The following is a 27,637-nucleotide window of genomic DNA, read 5'->3' on the forward strand; positions in this document are numbered from 1 at the left end:
TGGAAAGAACAAGATCAGAAAACTGGGAAAAAGGTTAATATTTCTTACAATAAAATATTCTGCAATAGACATAGTACAGAAAGCAAGAACCACACACTCGCTGAGCCTTGCAAACACTTGGTTATGCCCGGATATTGTTTAAGATAAATCAGGGATTTTGATCTTTGAGATGATGTTGCACAGTGATAATATATAAGTAGTGCAGCTGAAGGAGTAGCTGAGTCATACGTCAGTACAACGGAAGTGCTGAAAAAAGAGTCCTGTTGAGTGCTAGACTCAATGTGAGCAAGTTGGTCTGTTTATTTAAATCAATCTTAACCTGAGAAACCACAGGAACTGCAGGAGCACATTCCCCAACAGTGTCAGTCCTAGAAGTAATGTTTATGAAACTCCGTGCTTTGATGGACACATAACCCCCCCTGTTTTAAACATACCAACACCTGGATTTTTCTTTGTAAGTCATGATTTCCTTAAAGACGTGATTAAGCATTTAGGGTTCAGTCATACAAATCCTTTTTCAATGAGGCTATTTCCATGAATTAATCTTATTGAAGGATTACTTGGATGAGAGGATTTGTAGGCTTAACTACTTAGTAATTAAAACTATTATCAGAAGTGAGTTTATGTCCTTTTGCATGCTAATATGACAACAAATAAAATATCACTGATGTCTGGACAGCCTTTTACAATTTGAATAGAACAGGGTTAGTGATGCCAGTGTGATATGATCTTGCAAAAACATGTAGCAGTTTTCTGATTTGCTTGCTCTTTGTGTGATTTGAAGACAACCTAAATAGGATTAAGTTACTAAGAAATATGTTGCAAAGAGGGGTCACCTGTAGGGTAGCTCTGAAGGCTGATAAGGTATCACAGATACATGGTTCAGGCACTTGATCTCCTGCAGTAAGTTAGATGCACATCCTCTTAGAAACCTCAGTATTGAAAGTGTCTTAGATTTCAGCAGAACTTTCTACCTCTGATCGTGTGCATTATTGTTGGCAGTTAAATTACCATCTTAGGTTGTCCTATCTGTATGTTTGGGTCACTAAAGTGGAAGCCTCTGTAGAAATTATTGTGGATCGGTACCTGGAAAAAGAATTAGTACTTAAATTGGCACTTCTACTCTCCTATCAGCAGACTAAATCAGAGATGCAAATCAGATACCTGATACCTTGGTGTGAGCTTGATTTTAGGTGAAATAGTGACTTCTGATCATCAGTCTTTCTTGCACATTCTGCAAAAAAATGAACACTAGGAACTGGAAGATATTTGGAGCTCATGGCAGGTATAGATCTGTTGCTCATTAAATAGAATACGAGAATTTGCTGTAGCCAGAAAGATGCTGTGCTATTCATATTAGGCAATGGACTAAGGTCTCTGTTCCCCTGGTTTTGACTCTGCTCACGGGAAGCCAGTTTGTAAGTACTGCAGCTGGAAAGAACATCCTGGAATAAAGAGTGGTATGGAGAATAAACAACAGATGACCTTGAAAGATTTAGGGGTGGGGGAGCATTTTCTAAGGACTGTTTAGTGATATTTTTATTGATTTCTTTGCTTTTATTATGCGCCTGCAAGTTTTTATCTCTGTGAACTATTTAGCACGTGGCTTTGTCGTTTAAAGTGAGGCCAGTAACCCAGTCTTCTCCTGACCCAGTTTTGCCATTGCACTGAGATCTGTTTTTTCCCTTTATGCACTGCATGTCAGTCCTTCAGGTACGGCTCTGCAAGCTGACAGTGCTATTCTCCAAGTTTTGTTATGTGATTTAATGGTATGCTGGCTCATGTAATCACCATATTGTACGAAAGTTAAGAGTTGGCAAGATGCAGCCCTTGGCTTCGGATGGGCAATGCTCAGTATGCAGCATGTAAACACAACACCCATTTATTAGAAGCAAAGGAGGGAAAAATCTCCTTACACAATTCCATTTGAGTGTTGTGGGAGCTGACATGAAAACGAAAGTGTTTGTTCTCGCCCTGGTCTTTGGTGTGCCAAACCTGAGATTAGTCAACCTTTTAAACACACTGTAAAACCACTTGTTTTTTGTTGGTTGTGTTTTTCTCCATGTGTTTGTGGGTAAAGGAGATGGATGAATGTAAGGTGAGTGGCAAGGGGTAGCACTTCTCTTTTAGTTGTGTTGTTTGGCCCATGTTTGTATTGCCAACCAAGTCATATGTAAACCTGCAAAACTGACTTGTCGTAAATATTACCGATGCTGAAATAACTGGCTGCAGGGGGCACATGAAACACAGACTTCTTTGCTGGATGGTTTTACTAATTGACAAATGTAAATAGTATCAGACATCTATTAGTATGTGAATGAAAGTATGAGAAAACAAAAATGGTGTTAAGTATTTTATTTTATTTAAGCTGGTAGCATGTGCAGTATCAGACGTCATTGATAGTATGATAATGAAGACATTAATTCTACTGTATGTCTGAATAAAAGCCAGTTTTGGAGGTCAGATTTATGAACACTTTGGATCATATTAGTGTAGAAGATAATTGTCATCTGATTTCCTACACTTATCTAATAACCTCTGGGTGAATGATTGGTTGCTGTTTCTGTTTAAACGAGGTTCAAATTATACAAGGTAGATGAATACAGTAATGATTTTAAATCTCATTAGGAATTTTCTGCTCTATATGTGTTTTTCCATTATTGTTGTTGTGTGGAGCAGAGCTAATTTTTTGTGCAAGGTGAAAATAGCATCAGGTCTAGCATCAGCAAGATACCACTGCAGGTATTGCCTGAAGAATTCACTTATGGTTCTCACTGCTGTGAAGCCATACTGTGGAGCACACTGTTTTGCAAAGTGGGGAGGTAAATGCTGATTTTCGAGCTATTTCATCACCACTTGAAGCAACAGTAAAGTGAGACCATGTGGTGCAGGCTTGGGGGACTGAGTGCAGGCTCCTCTATTGCAGGGCCAATTGCCAACTGCTGCTTCACGGTGATCAGTGCTCCTGGAGGGATCTCTCAAGCAGGTCTTCTGAAAGGTCACCTTTCACTTACCTCCCAGCCCTAAACTTTCATTGCTGCTAAAGAACACTTGGTTATTTTTCTTTTTCTTCACTTTTGCTGCAAAACCTACTCAATGGAGAAAATTGAGTTTAGGACCCTCAAGACCATATTTAGCCCAAGCCACAAGAGCCACCCTTTCTCCCACCTGTATGACAGTCATTCACATGTACTTGTTAATGTCCCAGTGAAGAACTTCTAGGAGTCCAGTTAGGTATTTCAGTCCTCTTCTACCTTCACTGGCTTCTCACTGGTTTTAGGCAGCAGAGCTGGGAAGTCAGAGAGAGGTGTTGTGTCCTGGCAGCCTTGGAGCTGGGCCAGGCGGTGGGCTACACTCTTCAGATTAGACTGATGCTCTGCAAAGTATGCAGGTTTAGTCTGGGCTGTCACAAAAGGAAGCATGAATGGTCTACAGCAATTAACTCTGAGTTTGTGAACAGCTTTGGTTCAATCCAGACTGAAAAGCTAATCTAGAAAAATTTACGTGAGCATACGCACTAGAGTGAGAGAGACACACGTTCACATATTTTCTTGGGTAGCATCCTAAGTCTCTGGGAAGCTTCTGACTATCTAGTTTATCTTGTTGAAGCTGTTCTGTTGAAGGTTTATTTGTTCAATCTTGAGGGTGGCTTACATATGAGCTAAGAATGTGGGGGAGACTGTATTTTAGACCTCAACTCCTAATTCACAGATTGTGAATCATGCCACCCTCTGAACCTCCATTCAGAAAGATTTAAGCATTTTCAAGTCAGAGTCTGAAAATACCAGTCTGTCTGTCATATCTGTTCTTGTAGCTTGGCCAATCCCACGTGACTGAACCTGGCTTCAGTCACCTTAAATGTCTTAGTAACAATAAACCCTTATCCAGTGTCTTATTTAGCAGGCCTTCTGCCTTTCATTTGTTCTGCTGCCATGACCTCCAGGAACATCAGTTTACTGACAATTAAAGCCAAGAATAAATTTAGTCCAATTAGCTCTGTCATCTATTCTTTAGATATACTTTGAGAAGTTTTTAGAAGCACCCTAAATACAGCTTTAGAGATATGTGAAGAGTATGCAGTGTATTTCCTGTGGACCTAAATTCTGCATTTGCTATGGCTGGAATCTCTGTACTTGATGTAGTCAGGATGACTTGTAGTGATGACCTTCCAGTGTCTTTCCTCCTAAATGAATTACACTGTTTTGTAACTTTTCTCATGAGCTTATGCTTGCTTTGTAGCAGCAGACCAAGGTATGTCTTCCTTTTATGTTTGCAGCATGATGCATCATTACTGGATAGATTCTTTGGTCTGTTTAGTAACACATGATCTCTTAATTACTTTTGGAAAAAAGTTATTCTGGCAGTATAAGTCAGACTGTAAAACCAAGTTGTGCATGTCCTGGCAATCTGTCTCTGTTTAGAACACAAAATGAACTCTGTGCAAAGCATACAGCAGCTCTTTTTGTAAGACTTGTTCCAGGACAAAAGAATGAACTTGATGATGTGTATATAACACATTCTGAAAATGTGGTGTAATACACTGATATAAAAATTTCATTTAAAAGAAATTAATATAATATATTTAAACTTTAAATATTATATTAGTGTACAATACTGATATAAAATACTATATAATATTTGATATTATAAAGTGTCTGTAATGTGGAGGGTTTAAATTGTGTAGGAAAGTTTCTTCCACCATTTCATGTTGGTCCAAAAAAATTCCTGTCTCTTTAGAGAGATTTCATAATTCTATAAAATGGGAGTATGATACCAAGGTGCTGGCTTTTGTGGTCTAACTGAAGTAAGACATTAAGGAGTCAGGCATGATAAATTTAAATTAATAATATGCTGTATATATGCAAAATAATTCACTAAATGAAAAGAAGTGCTTAGAAATTTAGGGAGGTTGAAATTTAAATGCGCTAATAGTCTGTTGTAAAAAAGTCCTAAGTTCCAGCCCTCTAATTTCCACCCTTCATTTACTCATTATTAAGTGAACTCAGCAAAATTTGTCTTTTGCATTAAATAGCAAGCAGATAATATTATGCATTATGTCTTTAAGCTGATACAGATCTGAATGTCAGTTCTTCCTGAGATTTGTTTTTCTTTTACTACTTTGAAGCATGCAGGAATAGGAGCATTAGTCAGCCAAATGAATTTAGGAAGCTTGTATAACAGTGCTTGGCACCCTCTTTCGTTTGGATTAAAAAACATGTTCCTTAATAAACAGAGCTTTTTGGTGGTTATTTTAAAAAGGAGGGAAAAAATGTATCTCCAGTATTCATAATTGGTGTCTTTTTCAAGTTACTGTGCTTCAGCAATGTGTGCATTGCATTTCTGTTCTAACAGCAAAAACTACCAGTGCTGTATTTGACACCAGTTTAAATGATTCTGATGGATGTTGCTTTATTTTCTAGGAAATGCAAATTTTTCTTATAAACTGTAAATTTAATTACTGTCACTGAAGGTGCTTTGATATTCTGTTTTATAATCCCTGACAAAGAATGTGCCCTAGGTTTGCTATGCACTCTCTAAAAATTCTGGCCATAATTGTAGTATGTTCCAAACTGTTTAGATGTATTTCTTCAGTGTTTGTTCCATTAATAGTGCGATACTAGCCAGTGTTTCAGGCTACTAAAATTAATGAAAAACTTGCTATTTTTAAAAATTGACTCCAATCCAAGTCGGATGGTGTTATAGTACTCCATCCATTTTCTTCTGGATTTCTTTTTCTTATCCTCATAGCTTAAGGCCACATCTGAAAATGTCAGCAAGTTTATCACCTCTTCCCCTCAAGACAGAAAATACCTTCATTTCTTTGTGCAGCTTTCCCACCATCTGCTGTGTTTAAGTTGGTGTCCTCACCTCTGCCAACAGAACTTCTGCACTTCCAGTATCCACAGTACTGAAGGTGTGTCTATCAGCATCTTGTTTGCTCACATACACCTTAAGCTTCATCTCCAGTGTATGTTCTCTATATTTTTTCTGGCATTTTTATTTCCCATTACCTTTTGGGGCCCACTTCAAATATTAGTCCTCTGAATAACCTGTTGTCACTGTATTTTGTATCATCTGTGGAAACAAAGTGTCTCTTTGGACAGGATTAGAATGAATCCATTGTTCTGTGGAATATATTGTTTTTTTTGTTTTACAATGCTTGCAAGCTATTATTACAGTTAGGAAGAGTCCTCTGAAATACTGCTCTGCCATTTCTAGAAGTGACAATACTTTTTTTCTCTGTAAAGTCAGTAATTTTCTTAATACATTAAGAAATTCTTGCTTTTGTTTGTTTGTTTGTTTATTTTCTTTTAATGGTCAGATACTTATTGAGACCAAATGAAATCCTTTTAGAAGTATTTGGTATTGCCTTCCCCTGTGTGTCTCAGCTCTGTTACCTAACCAAGCGAGAAATACCTGATCTGGTGCTTTCATTTTACTTTAAAAAAGTTCTGGTCTAATAAGTTCTTTAAATAATTGAAGTGAACTTCTGTCTTCTCATTCAGTGCATTAAAAAAAATAAATCTCTTCTCACATGCAGGTTTTAGAGATCAACTAAACATTTGCCAGTAATGGTCAGATTCTCTACAGTACTGTTGGTCATTTCCCACTGTAACAGAATGTTGTTGACATTTGCAAATGGCCTGAGACATATGTGAAGTTAATCTGCTTTTAGCCTACTAAAATCTGGTTCATTTCTATTGAAACAAGTCAATTCCATCCAAGAATACTATTTCAGTTACTGTTGAATTAGTACCTGTTCAAAGTGCTATTTGTCAAACGATTATGTTCTTTTTGGATTTATTCACTATGAAGGAGCCGTCTTCTTAACATACATATTCAATTACTTATTTCAAAGTAAATAGTGCAATTCCTGTAAAATTGGGAAGATTTTTTCTCCTGTAAAAATTGATAAGTGTCACTCAAGTAAACTTGCTAAAAATTGTATCAATTATGAAAATGCATAACTAGTCACTGGAACTTTAGAGTACAGACATTGAAAAGTAAATGCTCTGAGGATATTTACACTAATCTTCTCAAAAATGGGTTATATTTTCTGTGAGATTAATTATGGAAGCCGAAGAAATTTCATAATAGGCTAGGCAAATTATGGGTCTTCTTTAATAAGAATGATCCTAGGAAGCATTTGAGAACTAGGTGTAAAAATAATCCAAGAAACCATATTATATTGTGTCAATATTTGTATGAGTTTTCTATCAGCACATCTGTAACAAAGGTTCTATTGAACCTGTACCAGAATAATTTCACTACTGACAGTTGCCATTCTTTCTAATTCACATGAATACTTTTGACCAAATGTAAAGCTCTGTATCACACTATATGTGATTTACAATTCCATTTTTTAATGAGTAACCCCTGTGAAAGTTATCAGTAAAAGTAAATTTAAAATAGCTGTTTTTTCAAAGTATTGTGTTTTGTTGTATTGTTGCAGATGCTGTGAGAATAGCTAATATTTAATCTCAGTTATTTAACTAAATTGATAATACTTTGTTACTGGTGTAAAAGTCATGTTTCATGGGCATTTATATTTCTTCAAAATTGTACAGACTTAGGGAGCTTTTTTTCTCAGATTTTTTTTTCTGTCCAGTTATGTGTGTATTTCCATAGTGTAAGCTGAATGATTTAACTTCTTTTTGGAATGCTTACCCCACAATTTCTGTGGGTTTTTTGTAAGGAAAGCCACAAGTAGAGCTTCAGGTTTAAGATTAGATATTTACAGTTCTCTCTAGTTAGCATAACTCAAACAAAAACATCAAGATACCATGTAAATGACATTCATATTAATTCTGTAGTCACAACTCTGTGATGATGAAGTTAGCTGGGATTTATCCTGTGTCTCTTAATTGTAAGCTGAGAGCACTTGCATCTTGGTATATATCGTAGTAATGTGCTTGTTCTTCCTGGACATATAGCAGAATTGTGGGGAAACACTGGAATACCAGAAACACTTTGATGGAGTTTGTTGTTGTTAGTCTATACAAATCCCAATCAAAACCAAAAACAAACAAGACAACAAGAAAAAAACAACAAACAAACAAAAAACCCCCTCTAAACCCACCCACAAACCACCAGGATATTAAAAATATAGTTGTGTGAACAGATGTAAAGATAAGGGCAGGATATAAATTGTAAGTTGGGTTAATTTTAAGGTAAAGACAAGGTGATTATAACTTCATAGATATAGGTGAACATAGTGGTTTTTAATTTTCTTAAATATATAGTACCTCTTAACACATTAAATCTTAATTCTTGTCTTTAGAATTAATGAATATGTCCAGAGTTAAAAAGAATTTTTCTTACCAGCTTGCCTCTATTGTTGCATTGCTAGCAGATCTTGCTGTATTTAATTTGCTTGGTAGAAGGCAGATGGGAACTCTGTATTAATAGCGTTCAATGAAAGGAATAGAAAAGCCCAGTTCCTGTAAAAGAAATGCATTCAATGCATGAAATATATTTGTGTTTCAAAATGGATGAACAAGGGGAAAGAATGGAAATTACTTATTTAGATTCTTAAAACATAAAGGCCTAATAAAAAACTTATGTAGCCCCACAGTGTATCTCTTTTATCTTAACAGTTTAAGGGGAAAAAAATTAATTAGGACAGAAAGCAAAGTGTAGGAACAAGTCATTAATTTGTAACATGGCGATAACCTAAAAGGTAATGTTCTCTAATTGTCAGTAACCTCATATAGTTCAATCTTGTAATAGGGTTCACAGATTCATGACAACATGTGCAAGCTACATAAATTACTCAGGTTAATTGAAACTAAAAGAGATTCTGAGGAACTTTGTAAAGGTTTAGAGGAGATGGGAGAACAGATGGTGTGATGGCAAGTGGAGTTTGTTGTGTTGAAGAGCAAGGGGGATGCATTTTGGAAGGAATGTTTTGAACTAATTGTAACTGAATTAATAAAGGCCATTTCAATTACTTCTGAAAGCTACTTACAAGCTCTTATTTATGTTCTTGTAGCAATGCTTGGTCAGGAAAATTAATGAAAAATCCCTATATTGTGCCCACAGTAGAACAAATCAGACAGCATGTTGGGATGCAGTAGGAGCAGAAAGAGAAATTTGAAAGTGGAGTGCTTTTATGATAGTGTTCATCAGCCATCCCAAAAAAAGTTCTAGTTTTTCCCATTGAAAAAAAGAGCATAACAGAAATAGGGATCTTAAAATAGGCAAAAGCATTATAAGGGAGCAATTTGCATATGGTGAGAGACTGAAAGTTGATTGCAAGAAACTACTGAATGATATGCAGAAAGTAGTAGAGAGAATGATTGCTGGACGTTACTGATCCTTTCTTCGTATAAGAATAAATAAATATTTAACAGAAGAGGCTAAAACTGGCAATGCTGCCTTAACACCAAATTACCACTCTGGAAAGGTTTTGGACACTAGATATAATACGGCTTGAAATGCAGCTTGATATATGTTAGAACAAGCCCAAGAGGTCACATCCAGAAAGGGGTAGCCCTAGTCTTCTCATCCTTGCACATCTCATCTCCTCCTCCACTCATTCCTCAGGGATTACTTTTTGTCTCTCAGCTGAATTGGCTAGTCACTGACTTTGAATTTACTGGCTTGCTTAGGGGTCGGGTGAATGTCAGAGGGAGGGAAGCTGCAGAGAAGGAGCCCTGTCTCAGCAGCAGGGAGCTGTTAGATGGCTTCAGACCATCTCATTAGCCTCGACTGAAAAAAAAGGGATTATACACTTAAGTAAGTAAAAAGCCATGGTTATTTCAGTTTACACTCTGTGCATGAAATGTTTCTTGTCTTCTAATTCATGCAATTCAGGAGAAATTTTTATATAGGCAATGCATTCTGTAAATCTGAATTATCAGGTTTCTTCAGTTTTCCGTGGGCACCAGACTAATCATGTACTGATCTGACACTTCTTATTTTTCAAATCTTCATTGCCTTAATTGTACAAGTCAGGTTTGGCCTAATTATAAACTCAGTTTCATATACAACCATCTGCCAAAACTACCATCTGTAACAATTCAGCCTTTAGCTTGGAGGAAAGGAAAACACTTTTAAGATATATTGTAGCTGAACTTCAACTACATGGGAAAGTAATGACAGCTGAGATGTTTATACTGAAAGATTGTTCTTTTACCATGTGACTATCAATGGTGAGAAGTCAAAATTTTAAACTTGTTGCATGGCTCTAGCCATTGAAAACCAGTGGAGTTTCCATGCACCATCCCTGAAAGATACTCTTGTACAGCACTTCTGTGTTAGCAGGAAAAAACACTTAAAAGTGTGCCCACTTTTACAGGTGTATAGGAATTAAAAATATGCTTGAGTTTCTGATGCAGTAATGCAGTTGCTGGATTTTTGTGTTAAAGGAAGCATTTTGATCAGTCTCACCCCATTTTTGCTACCTTAAACTTACATTTTCCTGGAAAATGTTACACATGAGTTGAAATTCTTAAAATGGCCATTCTGACAGTTTGCTTTCTTAAAAAAACCCAGCAACATATGCCCCAGGAAATAATTTCAGACAAAATTTATAGAATTAACAATGGCATGATGCATTTTAGTACATCTTGAAAAAGGAATTTACGCTTGTTTTCTACTGTAAAAATATGCAGTTAGAATAATAATAACAACTTTTTTCATATGCCAATATTTTTGGCATACGAAAATGCTTTTGGTTTAGATCAAAAACCTGAAAAAAATATTGTTGGTTTTTCTTACTAATATACTAATGTAATTACTTTAAGGCAAGGCATAATGTGTTTGTAATTCCAGCTTGCTGAGGTAAATGGCTTATTGGCTGCCTAGTGCTTACGTTGTCTTGCAAGCATACTTAAATGTTTTGAAGATTAGTTTCTAATTTGATGTGTCTCTTACCTGATTTGTCTGCAGTCTCACAGGCTTCAAGGCATTTGAGAATAATCTCATACATTGGTCTATTGCTTTGGATAAATATTCTTTTCACAAAAAAACATAGATCCATTATTAATGCACTTATATTCTAATAACAGTGTAAATGTAATGTATCCTTTTACAGATCATTACCTTAAAGCTAATGGTCAGGTAACTACTGTACCAAGAAATGCTCTGTACAAAGAACAGAATTTTTGTTGGGACAAAGATGTTCAACATGTTGAGAGTCCTCAGGGGTTTTCTTATATCTCTTGATGAAGGAAGATGAAAACTTAAAACCAAGGACAGGAGATGCAGGTTTCATTTTTCACTTTTTTGGTTTTTTAGTATGCTGACTCTTAAGCGGCTTGCCTGTAAATACTTTTAATCTTTTCCCCTACCAAAGTATCTTACCAAAACCTTTGGCAGTTTTTGTAAAAATTAACTATGGATAGTTGCTAAAGTGTCCGTAGGGGCTGTTTATGGGACCAGAAGCTGACTTGATTGCCTAACAACATTTTGTTCGAAACAGACAAAACATAATGTGGAAAGGATTATGTATTTTATTTAAATCTCAAACTGTTTCTGGCAAACAAGACACTGTTTTGTTGAATTTTCCTCATTCATCTTCTTATGGCACAGTGTACAAGGTGCTTGTAAAACATAGCATTTAATCTGTAAAGTCATGTTTCTAAATCATGAATGGCTTATCATTAATAGACATTATGTGGTATAAAGTAAATTTTGTGATGAAAAATAGTGAGAAGGAGCAGAAATGCAGGCTTCACTATGGAAGACCATAACCTTGCCCCATTTCTGCAGCTGAGTTGTGTAATGGCACTCCCTCATGCTACAGGAGATCAATATGTTCAAAATACTTTTCATCCTTTATACATGCCCCAAGGTAATAATTTAGGTTTAAAATAATGCTTATAAAAGCATCTTTTGAATTCTGAAAGAATAAATAACAGTTTTTATTACTTATGTTTAAAATGTTAGGTATCACTACTGATGATAGGAGGAAACCTAAAATATCTGTTATTTATTTCCCAAGAGATCCAAGTTTTAATACAGCTGTAGATAAGAATGACCTTCTTTCATCAGTGTTGTAGCTGGTGTTGAAAACTTTCACCACGGGCCTGGCAAACTATCTGATTGGTTGGTTGTTTTATTTTTTAAATCTCTTTGTCCTGGTTTGAGCAGGGATGGAGGTAATTTTCTTCCTAATAACTGATATAGCATTGTGTTTTGGATTTAGTGTGAGAATAGTGTTGATGACATGCTGAGGTTTTTAGTTGTTGCTAAGTAGAGTTTGCCCTAAGTCAAAGACTTCTCAGCTTCTCATGCCCTGCCAGTGAGAAGGCTGGAGGGGCACAGGAATCTGAGAGGGGACACAGCCAGGGCAGGTGACCCAAACTGGCCGGAGGGGTATTCCATGGCATGTGGCATCATGCTCACCATGTACATGGGGGAAAGCTGGCTGAGGGCCACTGCGGCTTGGGAACTGGCAGGTCAGCAAGGTGAGGAATGCTTGAATTGTGCATTACTAGTTTTGTATATTCTAATTATTTTGTTACTATTGTTACCATTAGTATTTTCTTCTTTTTATCTCCCCTTAAACTGTCTTGATCTCAGCCTATGGGTTTTCTCAATTTTATTCTTCAGTTCTCTCCCAGATCCCACTGGGGAGGAAGAGTGAATGAGCAGCTGCATAGTGCTTAAGTTGCCTTCTGGGTTAAACCACAACACTCTTCAAAATACAAAATCACTTTCCTCACCAGCATACATGTTACATCATAATTTGGAAAGTTCTCAACTGGGGCTTTTGGGGGATCAAAGTGAAAACTTTTTATTTCCTGTTTCAAACCTTTTTAAGTTGATGCAGGTGCTGCTGTCTGGAATATATCCAAAGAAGCCAGCTTTTGTGAAAAGTAGATTGGGTATACTTTTTATGTCAACAGTTACTTATCAATGGGAGAAACTGCTCTGACTAATGAGGAGAGATCCCATTTAAAGGTTGCATGACTTAGTGTTGGTTTGTTTGTCTTCACTTCAGAAGCAACCACCTGGTTGGATGCTGCACCCATTGAGATAGTTGTAACAATACTTAGTAAGAGTTAGGGCAATCCTATATTTACACTTTCTGGAGAGGAGAGTCTAAGATACTGTAGAAAGCAAATAAATAAAATTTGTAATCTGAGAAGAGGTAAGAGAGAAAATTTTATTTCCATGAGATCTGGGGGGAGTTTATGTTGCTTTTTTGTCATGAAGCAATGAAAGTCAAATGGACTTTTTTATTATGCATAGCAAAGACTCAAATAGTAGGGTTGATTTTTATAAGTACATGAAGACAACACACCAGAAAGATGGGACAATGAATGCACAAACAAAGGAGCAGTGTTTCCATGAGAATGCATTGATATAAACCACTGTCACTTACACTGGACTTTACCAGGCTTTTACCATCAGAACAGAAGATCTGGGATAATTTCCCAAGATTCACTTAAGATCCTCTGCTCAGTTCTGAACACCTCACTACAAGGAAGACGCTGAGGTGCTGGAGCATGTCCAGAGAAGGGCAGCAGAGCTGGTGAAGACTCTGGAGCACAAGTCTTAAGAGAAATAGCTGAGGGAGCTGGGCAGCTGTTTTGCCTGGAGAAAAGGGAGCTCAGGAGAGTGATCAGCTCTCTACAGTGACCTGAAAGGAGTTTGAAGCCAGGTGAGAATTGATCTCTTCTCCCAAGTAGAGCAACAGAACAAGAAGAAATGGCCTCAAGTAGTGCCATGGAGAGTTTAGATTAGACTTTAGGAAAAATTTCTTCACCAAAATAATGGCCAACCACTGGCACAGGCTGCCCAGGGAAGTGGTTGAGTTATCAGGCCTGGAGGCATTTTAAAGATGTATAGATGTGATGCTTTGTGACATGATTTAGTGGTGGCAATGCTCAGTTAACAGTTGGACTTGATCTTAGAGGTATTTTCCAACCTGAATGATTCTGTGAATATCCCTCCAATCCCTCTTCACTCCACTCTTTCTATTTCATTTTATCCAGTTCTGTTAAAAATATAAGCTATCTAACCAAAGGAGTGGGATACAAAAAATGTAATCTGGACCCTATGTATCCCAGGGGTTACCTGAAGCCCACAATGTCTTTGAAAACTGATACCTGCTGTGGTATGGGGCAGATAAAGTTACCGAAGAGATTTATGCTCCAAGAATACCAGTCTTCTGAATGTCTGTCAAGGAGGACTGTCTAGACCTATCCCTGTATGTTGGAATTCAGGTTACTAATATCATTTGCCTTTAGTAGCAGATGATGCCAAAGCCATTCTGAATGGACTGCAGAGGACCACATTTGCACATGTTTGGCATGAGACCTTCTCAATGAGAGAGGGACTGAGGAAAGCTTCTGGGGCTGGATCCCATGATCTTTATTATGATAAAAACCATATCATTAACACAAACTCTGTTTCCTCAGCTTATTCTGAGTGTTCTCGTAGACCACTAATGTAGACAGCAACTATAAAAAGTCTGGCAATGAAAAGTCTTTCAATATATAGTACAATACTGATGTGAAAAATTGTCATCCATCAGCACTGTCAAAGCTTATACTGGTGTTGGCATATCAAAGACCTCCAAACTGCTCTTTAATCACAGCTAAGCTTGTAATTATATAAATGTAATACAGTTAAGGTAGGAGCTTGAAACACAGTCTCGACTATACTGGCATCTAGTTTCAGTCTGTGTTCAGCAATTACCCTTTTGTAACGAGGTCTCATATCAGGCAGGTCAGAGAAATTAGTTCTGGATTTATATCCTTATAAATATATATCCTTATACAGCCTATCAGGGATGTTATAAAAAAAATTCTGAGTTGAGAAACAGAACAGTGTCTTTCTGAGAATGTCTTTGGTTTAAAACCAAGTTGACAATTCTGTGATTTAAATTTTGAAAATCATCCCCTGCTTATATAAAAAAGTATAAAAGAATTCAAAAGAAAGAAAGAAAGAAAAAGTGCCTAAATTCCATTTAATTTTGTATAAGTATTTTTTCCCTGATGTTTGCTTTCCACGGGCTTGAGCATGAACTGAAAATTCTTCAGATTAATAATGCAGTTTATTATCTAGCAAAGTTTCTGTGCATGAAAGACTAAGAATCCACTTAAGATTTTTTGCTTCATACTAAGAATGATATAGGAGGACATTTTCATTATGTACATGAGTTCTGGTGTATGCCAAATATCAAAATAGCTGTTTTCACTTTTCTACATGATTTTATTTATTTTAATTTATTTTGCCAGTGTAATAGTTCTTCCAACCCAAACAACATATAATTTCTAGCAGATGGTAAGAATTAAAGATCCAGTACAGAATTTCTATAACAAGTCTTATTTCCTTTACTTTACTGGTGCTTAAAAGTCTAAGATTAAAGAAGATTGCTTGGTATATATCTTCATTATAATTCAAAAGAATATTTCATATAGTGGAATTTTTTTTTTGTATGAATTTGGCAAACAAGCAAGACCTCTGAAATAGATCTTTAGAAAAAAATGTTTAATTAAGTATTTTATCCAAGAGACTGTCTTTTCATTCCCTGAGGATGACAGATCATCCACCTCCATATAGTGTGAGGAGTTTTTCCTCCCTGCAAAGATAATTTTATCTTATGTTGCCTTCCCTTTTAAATTACTTAAAAATGCCATTGGGTCTATGCTAGAATTCCGTAAGTTCTCAAGAGGGAAAAAAAAAAGACAACTTCCTTTTTGAAGTTTGTGGGAGGTTTTGTTGAGTCAACTGAAGTCTGGTTGTCTGCTAATTTCTGTTTTGATTGTGCGTGTATTTGGATCCCAGTGCTTTTTTTACAGGACAAGAAATTATTGGCCTTTATTACTCTATAGACAGAAAGATGAAAAATTTCAGTATCAATCCTGGATGTTTGCTATGGAATTTTACAAGAAGTGGAAAAGGAAATCTCTTGCCAGTACACATGTCCTAAAAAGACTGCTAAGTGCAGGACCTCTGGAGATCCTGATAATCTCTGATTCTGATTTTATAGGAAGATTTCTTTCAAAATATAGAAGTTTTTAAATTCTTATCCTTTCTTCCAGCTGAAACACTTCTGTCCTTTAAATCTCCTGGCTCTTTTACTGAACTAGAATGCCACCTGATGGATTATTATCAGTAAATATTTATTCAGACGCTTTTAACACGAGTTCCAGAGGCAACATTCATATATAATTACCTGTCTCTTGGTAACTTCACTTCCCAGTACTTGGGAACTAAACAAACTGGCTGTCATCCAGGACAAGTTTAAGATGCATGGAAACTGCCTGAATCCCTGATTGTCAAGTGAGATTAAAGAGTGGACAAAATTTATTATGGATCAGATAACATTTTTAAAGAACCAGAGCTTATATTTTTAGAACAGACAAATATTTTGCAATGGTATCATTATAGAGATTGAAAATAAATATGTTAATTTACACATTAATTTACAAAAAAGACTTTTTTGTAGTTTACTGAATGCAATTGCAAAATACCTGAATTGCATTGATTTGCAAGGCAAACTCTCTATCACTTTACAGTTCTTGCTTATCACATCCATCTTGGTTTCAACTGAAACACACAAACCAAACTCAGCAGGAGTTTGGGTGCTCCTTACCAAGTGTGCAGCTGCACATTGGCTGGAGCAGCCAGCTACTTCTGTCAAGAAGAGCTACAAGGGGTAGAGGATAATAGCAGTTGGCCTGAGGTCATATGAAATGAAGTTGGCATATAGTCTTAAGCAGCTTCCCGGTTTTCCCAAGGTCTGGATGGTGGGAAAGAATGGTGTGACTCATCATTTTCTCAGCACGGTTAAGACTACATATCTTAAATTTGTCTGATTCAGGAAATAGATGTGACTAACTTGGCAGAGCTAGAGAATGGTTTCTCCTTCCAGCTGAAAAAGAAAAATATTGGAGAAAAAGTAGTTCTGCATTAGCACTTAACAGGTTTGGGACTGCCTTTTATCCATTGACCTGAATAAAATTATTTCCAGTTCATTAAGAGTGTACCTTAGGAAGGGAACTGGCCTATAAGCATCTGAATACAGCAATTGGCTTTGCAAAAGCAGTTGGCTTTGCTTCTGCACATATGGCTGGTGGAGTCTAGCAAGTGCCACTTTAACATTTTGCCACCAAATGAACAGTTAGATGAAAACTCCCATTCTTGACATTCTAGAGGAGTCCCCTGTGGTCACACAAGTGAGTGCAAAGGCATTCTAGGAGTCCCCTGTGAATATACACCTGAGTGTAAAGGTGTGGGGGAAGAGCTTCTAGGGTTGGGAAAGTCACAGAAAGGCAAATACAGTATTGCCACAAAAAGATCAAACAGCTATGAAAGCAGATTGCCTGTTGAACTCATTTGAATGTAGGTAGCAATGGCGCCTCTCCCTGCTTATATTTGTGGCATGAACTTGCTAATTTCCTTCCCCTTAACCCCTTGAAATACCCTCATGTTATGTATTTTAGATATTATATGCAGAACTGAGTAGAAAATATACTGTGTTTTGTAAACAACCAAATATATGTTCAAATATTTTGTGTCCAAAACATTCTAAAACTTACTTTGAAAAAGAGTTGTTATTAGTATTTTTATAGTCTGTGTTTAAACAGAAAAAATGCAGAAAAATATCTCTGACACTCTGTGTTGCTTACTTTTACCATCATACTCCTTATTACACATCATTGTTAAAGAAATAAAGAGTGGTATCAGTCACTAGAAAAGTATGTATCTAGATTTTGTAATCATAACTAAGCATGGAGGGTGTGATCCAGAGATTTTTAGGTGTCTCACCACCGCAGAGTGACTCACTGAGCTGGAGTTATGCATTTTGTTCATTGGACTGCCAAAAGGTTGTTCAGGAAAACTCACAAGTTGACTGGGGAGCTTCGCAGAAGTTAGGGTGCCCAGATGGAAGAGCATGTGTGACACAAGGATACACACCAACATGGTGATGTCTCTTCAGTGAACACGTCTATTTTTCTACATATTGGCTTGACAATGTAAAATGCATAAATGTTGTGAAAAATAAGGGTCAAGAGTACCCAGTATACCCCTCGTTTGCCCCTTTTAGCCAGGAAGCCATAATAGACAGGAAATCAGCTCCAGTGTAGATGTGTAGATGTGGCACTTGGGGACGTGGTCTGCCGGTGGATTTGGCAGTGCTGGGTTTATGGTTGGACTTGATGATCTTAGAGGTCTTTTCCAACCTAAATGAATCTATGATTCCATGGTAATTACAAGGTAGATATATCAGAGAATCCCAGCTCACCTCCCATGAGTTCGAATGACCTTGGTTGCAGGAAATGTAACCCAGGTCTGTCACTCAGAGAGAACTCCAGTTGATAGGCTATTGTATTTGCTGAGACTAGGGCCAGTTTTGGTGGTCAGGGGGTGTTCACTAGACTTAATCCTTAACTATGCTTTATTCTGCAGTGCTTCTTTCAGCTACTCTGAAGTAATTTCCTGGGTACTTGAGAATGTGCAGGGGACATTGCCAGTTCCAAATGTGCTTGCCAAGTACTTCAGTGTTCCAGAACTAGGTGGTCTTAAGTGGGTGACTTCTTTTTCCACACTTAACTCACTGTTTCGAGGGCTTGAGAAACGTTTAGTACTCTAAGCACTATTTAGGTATGGCCATGTTGGGTATTTAAGTTAGCACTGCCATTTGCAGTGTGAAGGTGTCACTGAATACCTTGGAAATTGTAATTGGATTACATTCTGTATAAATGCTCTTCTTTCATTTAAAGATTTTTCTATTCTGGCAGTTAATTTCTTAATTGGTTTAAGACAGTTCTTCCATGACTTTAATTATTTAATCTCTATCACAGCTAGATAACTAAATAGACCTAGGAAAAATTACCGTGCTTCTATGCATCTGGATGCTTTGTGCTTTAAAAAAATAGCAAAGAAATATATTTTCTTGCTCTTTACATTTTCTCTATATCTTCATAAAAAAGGTATTTCAAGGCAGAAGTATGAACATTGAGTTACCTGTCCATGATTGACCAACCAGGGTTGCCTGTGGCAGAAGTTCACAAGCTGTGTCTCAGCAAAGCAGCGTGTAAACACTGTCTGAGGGGCCAATATTGAAAGATGTTCCTACTCCAATGTTAACAGAAGTGGAAAATAAATTTGGGAAGCCTAGCCCAGGGTGAACATTGTTTCACATTGTCAGCTAACCTTCTTCAGCTATGGCTTGGTTGTGGTTAATTGGGTGATTTGCTCAGGAAACTGGGCTGAAAAATTCCATGACTAATATGATTTGAATATAAGAAATTTTAACCTGGAGAACCTGTTCATCTGTGTAGTTACTACCTCTCCCTGTGCTTAATGTTTTTTTTTTTTTTTGTGGTTTTTTATTTGCTTTTTTTTAATGTCTTCAACCTTCTTGTGATTAGAAGTGTTATCCGGACAAACTAGATATTTGGGAATGTCCAGACTTTCCAAAGTATGGTTTATTTAGCAGTGTGGTATTCCCCTTGCTGCTTTCCTCTTAAGGAATTAGCTGAACATTAACGTGATTGAATATCTTTCATAGCATATTGTGAAAGAGATACTAAACCACTCACTCAGCAGCCTTTGTCAACTCTTGAGATTGTAAATGAAGTGAATGAATGAAAAGGATGTTGATTTACAACTGAAAGGGTGGTCTTCAACACATTGGATCACTAGCTGAGTTTCTAAGATGCTGTTTGCTGAAATTCTAGATTGTGGCTTACAAGCAATAGTGCAAATCATTTGCAGAATAAACAAATGTGTGTACTTGAAATCCTTAGTTTTAAATATCCTTTTGAGTCTCATCATTATTTTTTCCCCCTTGCACAAACATAAATATTTAGTATTTAAGAGATTTTAGAATCTAAAGACAATTGAATAATTTTTGAGCCAAAAATAGGAAGAGGCACTTTGGTATGTAGGTCTGCCTCCAGTCTGCTATATATCTTCAAATTAATGCTAATAAATGATGTGTGATTAAATTCTGAGGCCAGCTTTGAAAAATCCCATGTTAACTTAGGGGTAATTAGATATGGAAATCTGTTATGAGCGCTGTGTAGGTAACTTTTATTTATGCTTAGTAAAGTATAAAATGGGCACCTCTCTTTATAAAGCTATTGTTTAAGGTTCCCATTTGTTCTGTCCTTGATTTAATTCAGTCTATTCAAGTTTTGCTCAAACAGCAGGTTTGGTCATTAGTAAATAACACGAAAATAGCTCAACCCTTTCATCTGTACAGTCTTTACATATAATGTGCCTGAAGGCATGCGTAATGTAAATATTTTGTAAGTGCAAATAATTAAAAGATTTTGTATAATAGACATGTTGAAACTAGCAGTATTTTGAAGATTTTTTTAGTTCCTGTTGGATGACACAGGGAGAAAATAAGCAAGAAAAACTCAAACAATCTCAAAAATTACAGATAATTTGGTTTTAATAGCCGTTATAAAATTATTATGCTTTTAAATCCCATCCATTTTTACATAGGAGAAAAAGTATTATTTATTTACATAATTATATAATGTATAGTGATTTTAAACTTCAGAAGTAAAAAAATTGGCAAGGTGCATAAAAGTTCTGGTTTTATTTGGAGTGTGCTAATGTGTTTATTAATATTATTTAGCTGATCTGCTGAAAAAGCATTTCTAGTTAAAGAATTTTGTTACTTTTTTGATTATTAGACTGTTGCGCTTAACATCATCCTATGACCAGGACACAGTTCAGTAAAAAATTCCATCTTTACGTACTGATCAATACTAAGGAATCCAATCAAGAAATTGTCAGTTCCTGGTGTGAACTCCATCTCCAACGAAGACATCAGGGAAAAGTCTCTGCCAGTGTAACTGCTAATGCACTGGTTTACTCCAAAGGTTGAACTACTCAGTTTTTGTTCTTGAAAGCAGTATAGTTATCATTATAGTTATAGTATAGTTGCCGTATATAGTTGTCATTAACTTCTTGCCTTTTTTACTGCAATTTATTTCCAAAAATTGTGAATGAGGGGGTAGCCTGTTAACTTGAGGTCACCTTTTGTTTCCTCTGTGATTCTGGAGCTTATGAAAGAAAGGGAGACATTTCTCTTGATCACTTGAAATCAGTTATTAAACAGCTTTGAGCTCTAATACACTGCAAGGAGCTCTCAAAGGTCCTTTCTAAAACTAGCAGCATCTTTCCATTTCCCCAGAGCTCAAATTGTTCATATATATATAACTGCAAAGCTTTCTGTGGCTTAAAACACAGACATTTTGTAAGATGGACTATTAATTATTCTCAATCCTTCACCTTGGTAATTATTCTCAGTAATTATTTGTACAAATATTAAAATGAAATTATTTCTAAATGCTAGTTTTGTTGAAGCAAGAGACATTCTCAAAAGACATGCATATTGTAAATGCACTTTGCTCAGAATACTTCTGATTTCTTTCTCTGTGGTGTCTGAGTACAGTTTAGGGGAAGGCAAGTGCAGGCTCCACTGAAATCAGCAGTCCTGGCTTGCCTCATCTTTGACAGAGTATTTCAGCTGTGTCAGTTACATGGATCAGAAAGCTGAAAAATACTACAGGAAAACAAAAATGGAAGTTGTCTGACTGGTACAACTGACTAAAACCATCTCTGCCAGTGCAAGAGGTAGGGAGAGGAAGCTGGATTGTCTTTTCTACCAGCAACCCACACTGGTTTTACCTAAATATGTCAGGAAGCTGTATTCTAAGAAAGCAAATGATCAGTTTTACTTGTAGGATAGATACAAGATTTAAGAGATAAAAGATACAAGAAAGAGATTACTCTTGTCATTTAACAGCTCTTTTAGCTAAAGTGCCTGGCACTGTTCTGTCAAGTTTATGAAATTCCTGAGCAATCTTTATTATCATTCTTTCTTAGGCCTTCTAGATTACTATAATGATACATCTTTTTAATCTGTGATTTTTCTCTTGCTTTCCTAGAGAATTGTGTTGCTGTTGTTTCATTTGCTTTGCTCTTAAATTGAAAGGTTGGAGAGCACATGAAGGCGAGGGTGGAGGCTGGAGTTCTCTACCTGTCACACAGAACAGACGGGGCTGAGCTGTGTCTTAGTTTGTGCAAAAGCAAATCCTGATCTCAGTCCAGCCCTTATGGAGGCTGAGGAGCCTGCACAGGCAAATTCCATACTTGCCGTAAATGTACACCATCATCGGCTTTTGCTGACAGCTTCAGTCAGCTGGCAGAAGCAGCTTCACAACCCGAGGCAACTTTTGATTATCCATAACTTAAATGCTTTAACATTCTGGAACTAGGGATCTGCAGCTTAAACTTGGCACAGGGCTCTGTGGGAAACCAGCGAAGCACAAGGAACAACAGAAGGCAAGGAAGTTCAGGCAGTGTAGCCAAGGAGACACCCAGGTGCATCGCAGCTAGTTATCTGGTGCTTTTCTGTGTGAGTCTCACAAGCCTGTGTCAGTACATTGCATTGCTGTTTCCAGCAGGATTTAGGAGGGGAATGTAGTGCCAAAGCCAAGCTGGCACTTCTGAGAGGCCAGAGCACGTCACTTGGAGAAGATGTACTGTATTGCTGCTTGAGATGTCAGTACTTGGGCAGAGTCCAGTTGTGGGTTTGCTTGCAGTTTAAGTACTCAAATGAAATGGCTGTGATTATGAACTTTCTCCTTTTGTCTTGATCTACTCTGGTATAATTTTGTTCCTTATCATTTATCACATTAGAGCCACAGATCTATCAAGTGAATGACAAGTATACAGTCAATTGTATTTTGATGATAAAGAGTATTGCAAGATTTGTATCTTTCTCTTCCTTGCAAACTTTGCAAAAACCCAGCTAAGAATGATCCTGTGCAAGTAACCTAATGGCTCAACACTAGGTTTTCCATTAACACTCTAAAGATATTTGCTTCCAGAAAAGATCAATTAAGTGCATTTTCATGGATTCCTGCCATGAAGGTGATGCTGTAATGGTGGTAGAAGTATGCCTTCATGAAGGATAAAGAGTATTGTTACCTCTAGACAGCACATATGAAAAACATTACTGCAATCTCTTGTTGCTTCATATTTGGCAATTGCTTACTTGGGGTTTCTTGTTTCTTCTTTACTAAATAGACTTGGATTATCACTTGCTTTTGTCTTCAACTCCTCCTACTTAATCCTCTTGTCAAAGCCCAGAGTTCCTGCGGGAATCCAGTCACAGATGATGTGAATGACATTGCAAAATTGGTAAGTACCTTTTATTACATTATTCATGTTAAAAAATTGTCAGTGTCTAAGGGCACTTACATTTCTAAGTAAAGTTAGTAAATCTGTATTGAAACTAGGGGAATATTAAAAGAAAATCTATTAACATCTGTCACTTGAACAAAATCTTTTTTTGCAGTGAAAGCAAATCCAGTGTTAATTGAAGAGATTACCTTGACCAAAATGGAGTGTATGTACATATGTAGTTTCCTGACTCCAAACTTCAGTAACAATTGCCAAAAATCTTTATTTCCTCAAACATTCCTTCAGAGCAGCTTGTTCCCCATGCAGATGAAAGATTATTGTCTTTGTATTACTGACTTGCGTGGAGCAGACTGGCAGCAAACAGAGCTGAACCGAAGCAGAAGTCTTTACTTCGGGTATATGAAAGACAAGTGGTGCACATAGAAATAAAGTGGTATTAGACATCATTGTAGCAGTCAAAGCAATAACAATTGAACAGGTTTTGCAGTCTTTGAGTGGGTTACACACATTATATGTTTCTCTGCTTGCTGTACACAGAAGTTTAAGTCTGAAAGACTCACAGCTTCATATAAAAACTAAATTCCCTTAAGGAAGTTTTAACTGTTACTTAATTTACCACTGCATTAACCTGAAAAACAGCATCTGCTTGTGAAGTCAATTGGTGTTTAGCTCCACTGAAGTTAATAATTATGCTGTTTTGCAGTAGTGCAGGATATAACACCAAGGTTTCTAAGAAATAATATATACTGAACACTTGGCAAGTATATCTTCATCTGCATATTGAATCTAGCTGAAAATTGTGGCTTCATTGTGGGAAAAAAAGTTGCAACATCTGTGTTATTATTGTCAAACACCTATATTAATACCCCTAGCATTTGCTGCCTGTGCAGTGTTCTTAACTTGTTTTCTTTGGTCCTTTTTATACACATTCGCACATAGTGTGAATCTCTAGGTGTGCTCTATAGTCCTACTTAAAAGTTTTGTGCTTCAAATTAGTCCCTTTAGGCAGAATTTTGAAGTATTGGCATATTTATTCCAGTTAATATTTAATCTCTTGGAAAAGTATTAAGCTTTGATGTAAACCTGTTGACAGCATGCAAGAACAACAGAATTCCTGTGAGGGCTGGTGAAATTGTGCAGTGCAGGGATAGTAATAACTTTTTGTCAATTATGTGTCCTGAAAACAAATGCTTTAACTTTCCCTGTAGTATAATTTAAATTTCAAAATCATATAAATACAGATTACAAAAAATGTGCAAGCAGCTTGATTAATCACTCTGTCAAGGTTACCCTGTTCTTCTGCTACTGACAAGCTTTAGTAGAGTGGGGTTGGGCTGAGCTACTTTGGACACTCCTTCATGAGGATGCTGTGTGGTCATTCTCCTGACTTAGACCTGTGTCTTTCAGATCACCCTACAAATGCAAAATTGAGGTCAAGTTTCCAAACAAGTTCAAAGATACTTTGGGTTGGAGAAATAACAGACAGATGCAGACAGATGCAAAACATAGATTCTCTCTGTTTTGAGTTGCATGAGTTGTTTTGAGGAAAGCCTGTCTTCCTGTTTTCTCTGTGTTAATATTTGCAGAAATAATTACAATGAAGTCACTTGAGAATTAAAAGGATAAGGTGAAAATAAGTTTAGTACTATGAATTTAGTATAAGAACTCTTTGTTTCAATTAATGTGACTAAATTGCATGTTGATCATTCTCTTTTGAAATTCTACAACATGGCAACTAGACATTGAGAACAAAAATATAAAAATACATAATGAGGTTTAAAGTACTTTTAAAACAAAACTTTGTTAGCTGACAGTGTGAATATGAGGAGGGAGAAGCCTAAAGAGAATACTGACTGATCATACTACTTTGTAGCAAGTACAGGGTTTTTTATGCTCTATGAGCTATATCCTTAGTACCTATAAAAAGGACTCCAACCTGATATTACTTAAAAATATGGTTCAGGTGACCCTATAACTCTTGCAAATTGAAGTAAAAATTTTGTACCATTTCTGCTTTTTGAAACACCATATACTCATTGAATTAAGGAGTGATATTCTGATGATGTGTATCTTCAAAATTCAACCCAATCCCTCAGCCACTCCTCATATGACTCACTCTCTCAACCCCTCCCCAGCTTTGCTGCCCTTCTCTGTTGTTCTGCTTGCAGTGAATGGCCCAGAACTGGACAAAGGATGTGAGCTCTGGCTTCACCAGTGGCAAGTACAGGGAGACAATCACTGCCCTGGTCCTGCTGGCCACAGTATTGCTGATACAGAACAGGATACCAATGGCCTTCTTGGCCACCTGGGCACATGTTGGATCATATTCAGCCAACCCTCAACCAGCACCCCCAGGTGCTTTTTTTCCAGTCAGCCACTGTTGCCCTAGCCTGTAGCACAGGGTAGAGTTGTGATGAGTGCAGGACCTGCACTTGGCTTTATTGAACCTCAGACAACTGGTCCCAGTTGACTGATGGAGCCTGTCCAGCTCCCCCTGCAGAGCCTTCTTACTTTCCAGCAGATCAACTCTGCCACCCAACTTAGTGACTGAGAGTGCTCTTGGTCTCCTTGTCCAGATCATCAATAAAGAAAATGAATAAACTGATTCTGGCTGACCCCAATAATGAGCCCTGGGGAACACTAATCACCACTTGTTGTGGCACCATTCATCATCAGTCTCTGGCCCCAGCCATCCAGGCAGTTTTTACCCAGTGAAAGGTGTATTTGTCCAAAGCATGAGCTGCCAGCTTCTCCAGGAATATGCTCTGGGAGACAGTATCAAGGGTTTTACTGAAATTGAGGTAGACAACGTCCACAGTCTTCCCTTTTGTCTGGAGATTCTATGGGCCTCTGAGTTTTATTTCTTCACTCATCCAAAGAATCTGTGCCTGTAGAACATAGGGTCTTTAATAAATATCCTTTTCTTTCACACTGAGAACAAATTGTAGCCCGGAGGATTTCACAGAAGTGTTATGTGTACAGTTATTGCTCATAGTTATTATGATGTTATGCACAAACTCTGTCACATTTGGACACAGTGATGTAAGCTTTATTCTCAGTCAGACTGTCATGTTCTTTAACCCTTTTTGTCCACATTTGTGAGTATAGCCCCATCTCTGTGTGCAACAAACTATCTGTTCAGCGGTAGTGCACAGATCTCATCACTTCCCATCACAGATCCCATCTCCTCCTGTCTCATCACAAATTATCAAGCATAACTAGTCTAGAGCCTAGCTTCAGTTTGGCATGAGTCCTCCTCAGAGGCAGAGTATGATCTCTTTCATCTCCCCAAAATGTTAGTCTGTCCTGGGCCATTTCTCCTCACTGTAAAGTTACATCACCATCTCTCCCCAGCCATTCAGGTCTTCAACAAAGGTGTCTGATTTGGCTCTTGATGTTTCACAGACCCTTCAAAGTTCGCTTTTAAAACATTCATTGTTTTTCTTGTCATAATAGTAGAAATATTTTTTGTAGTTCTCTGGACAAACAAGTACATTTTTCTTCCAAATTCTTGGTGGATAAAAATCCAGTCTATGAAAAATCTTTTTCTAGCTTCAGCTTCTGTAATTTTGCTCTTCTGTCTGTACACATGCTGCTCTGACCCTTTCTCCTCTACTTATTTCTTTCAAGCTGTTCCTCCTTTTTTTTCCACTATCAATGGCAAGCTTCTTGGGTTTATCTTCAAAGGTACTATTAACACTGCCTGTGTTGTCATAACACATGCTGAGTTTGCCCTCAGCTTCTCCTCATTATTTCCATGGTATCTGTTACACTGTTTGTGGTTGCCGGAAAAATGCTCCTTGATGAACTCCAGGCAGATGCCCATCCTCTTCCTATCTCATGCTAAAATTCTTTGCAGTATGAATCCATGTCCCTCATTTGGCTTTTTCTCCAGTATGCTTTTCCCCACCCCCCACACATGCTTCTACTGCAGTGCACCTACAGCTTGCTACAGTGCCACAATTCCCTATCCAGTCTTTGTTTATTTGGTACTGGGCTTGCTGTAAACTGGTACTGTAAACCCTCTACATCACTTGTAGAAAACTCCTGAGCATGACTGTGGCTGTGTTCTGCTCAACTTTATTGTACTATAGGGATATGAGAACATGCCTCAGTCAAGACCCTGAGTGAATATAGACATTAGATGTCTACTAAGCCTAAGCTATTGGAGAATTAGTAAGGCATGCTGTGCAGTGCCTGAAAATGTGGGTCATTTGCCTAATCAACTTTGTTTTGAGTAATAAATTGAGGACAGATGTTTGCTGTAACTTGTTTTCAGTGCTCTTAATCTGGATTTTCACTAGCACCATGCTAGACTCACACCAGAATAAAGACTTGGAAGGAAGAAATTCAATAACTATAAGGTTTCTGACCATTAGTCAATGTAAGATCAAACCAGACTGGTATCTCTTCGTAGAAAAAATGACTTGTATACTTTGTAGGATTAAATTTATTCACATCTAGGTAATATAATTTTGTCATATGAAGAATATATCCTAAG

At 37.1% G+C, this 27,637-nt stretch overlaps 1 protein-coding gene across 1 annotated transcript in view; it reads left to right on the forward strand.

The window, feature by feature from the left end:
- Positions 1 to 27,637, forward strand: part of KITLG (KIT ligand) — a 56,081-nt gene that overhangs the window by 2,056 nt on the left and 26,388 nt on the right. The window contains exon 2 of the mRNA XM_066549686.1: positions 23,020 to 23,133. Within this exon, the coding sequence (XP_066405783.1) occupies positions 23,020 to 23,133 (114 nt within the window). The remainder of the gene's footprint in view (positions 1 to 23,019; positions 23,134 to 27,637) is intronic.

The sequence above is a fragment of the Molothrus aeneus genome, chromosome 5 (assembly GCF_037042795.1).
Source record: "Molothrus aeneus isolate 106 chromosome 5, BPBGC_Maene_1.0, whole genome shotgun sequence".
Lineage (NCBI taxonomy): Eukaryota > Metazoa > Chordata > Aves > Passeriformes > Icteridae > Molothrus > Molothrus aeneus.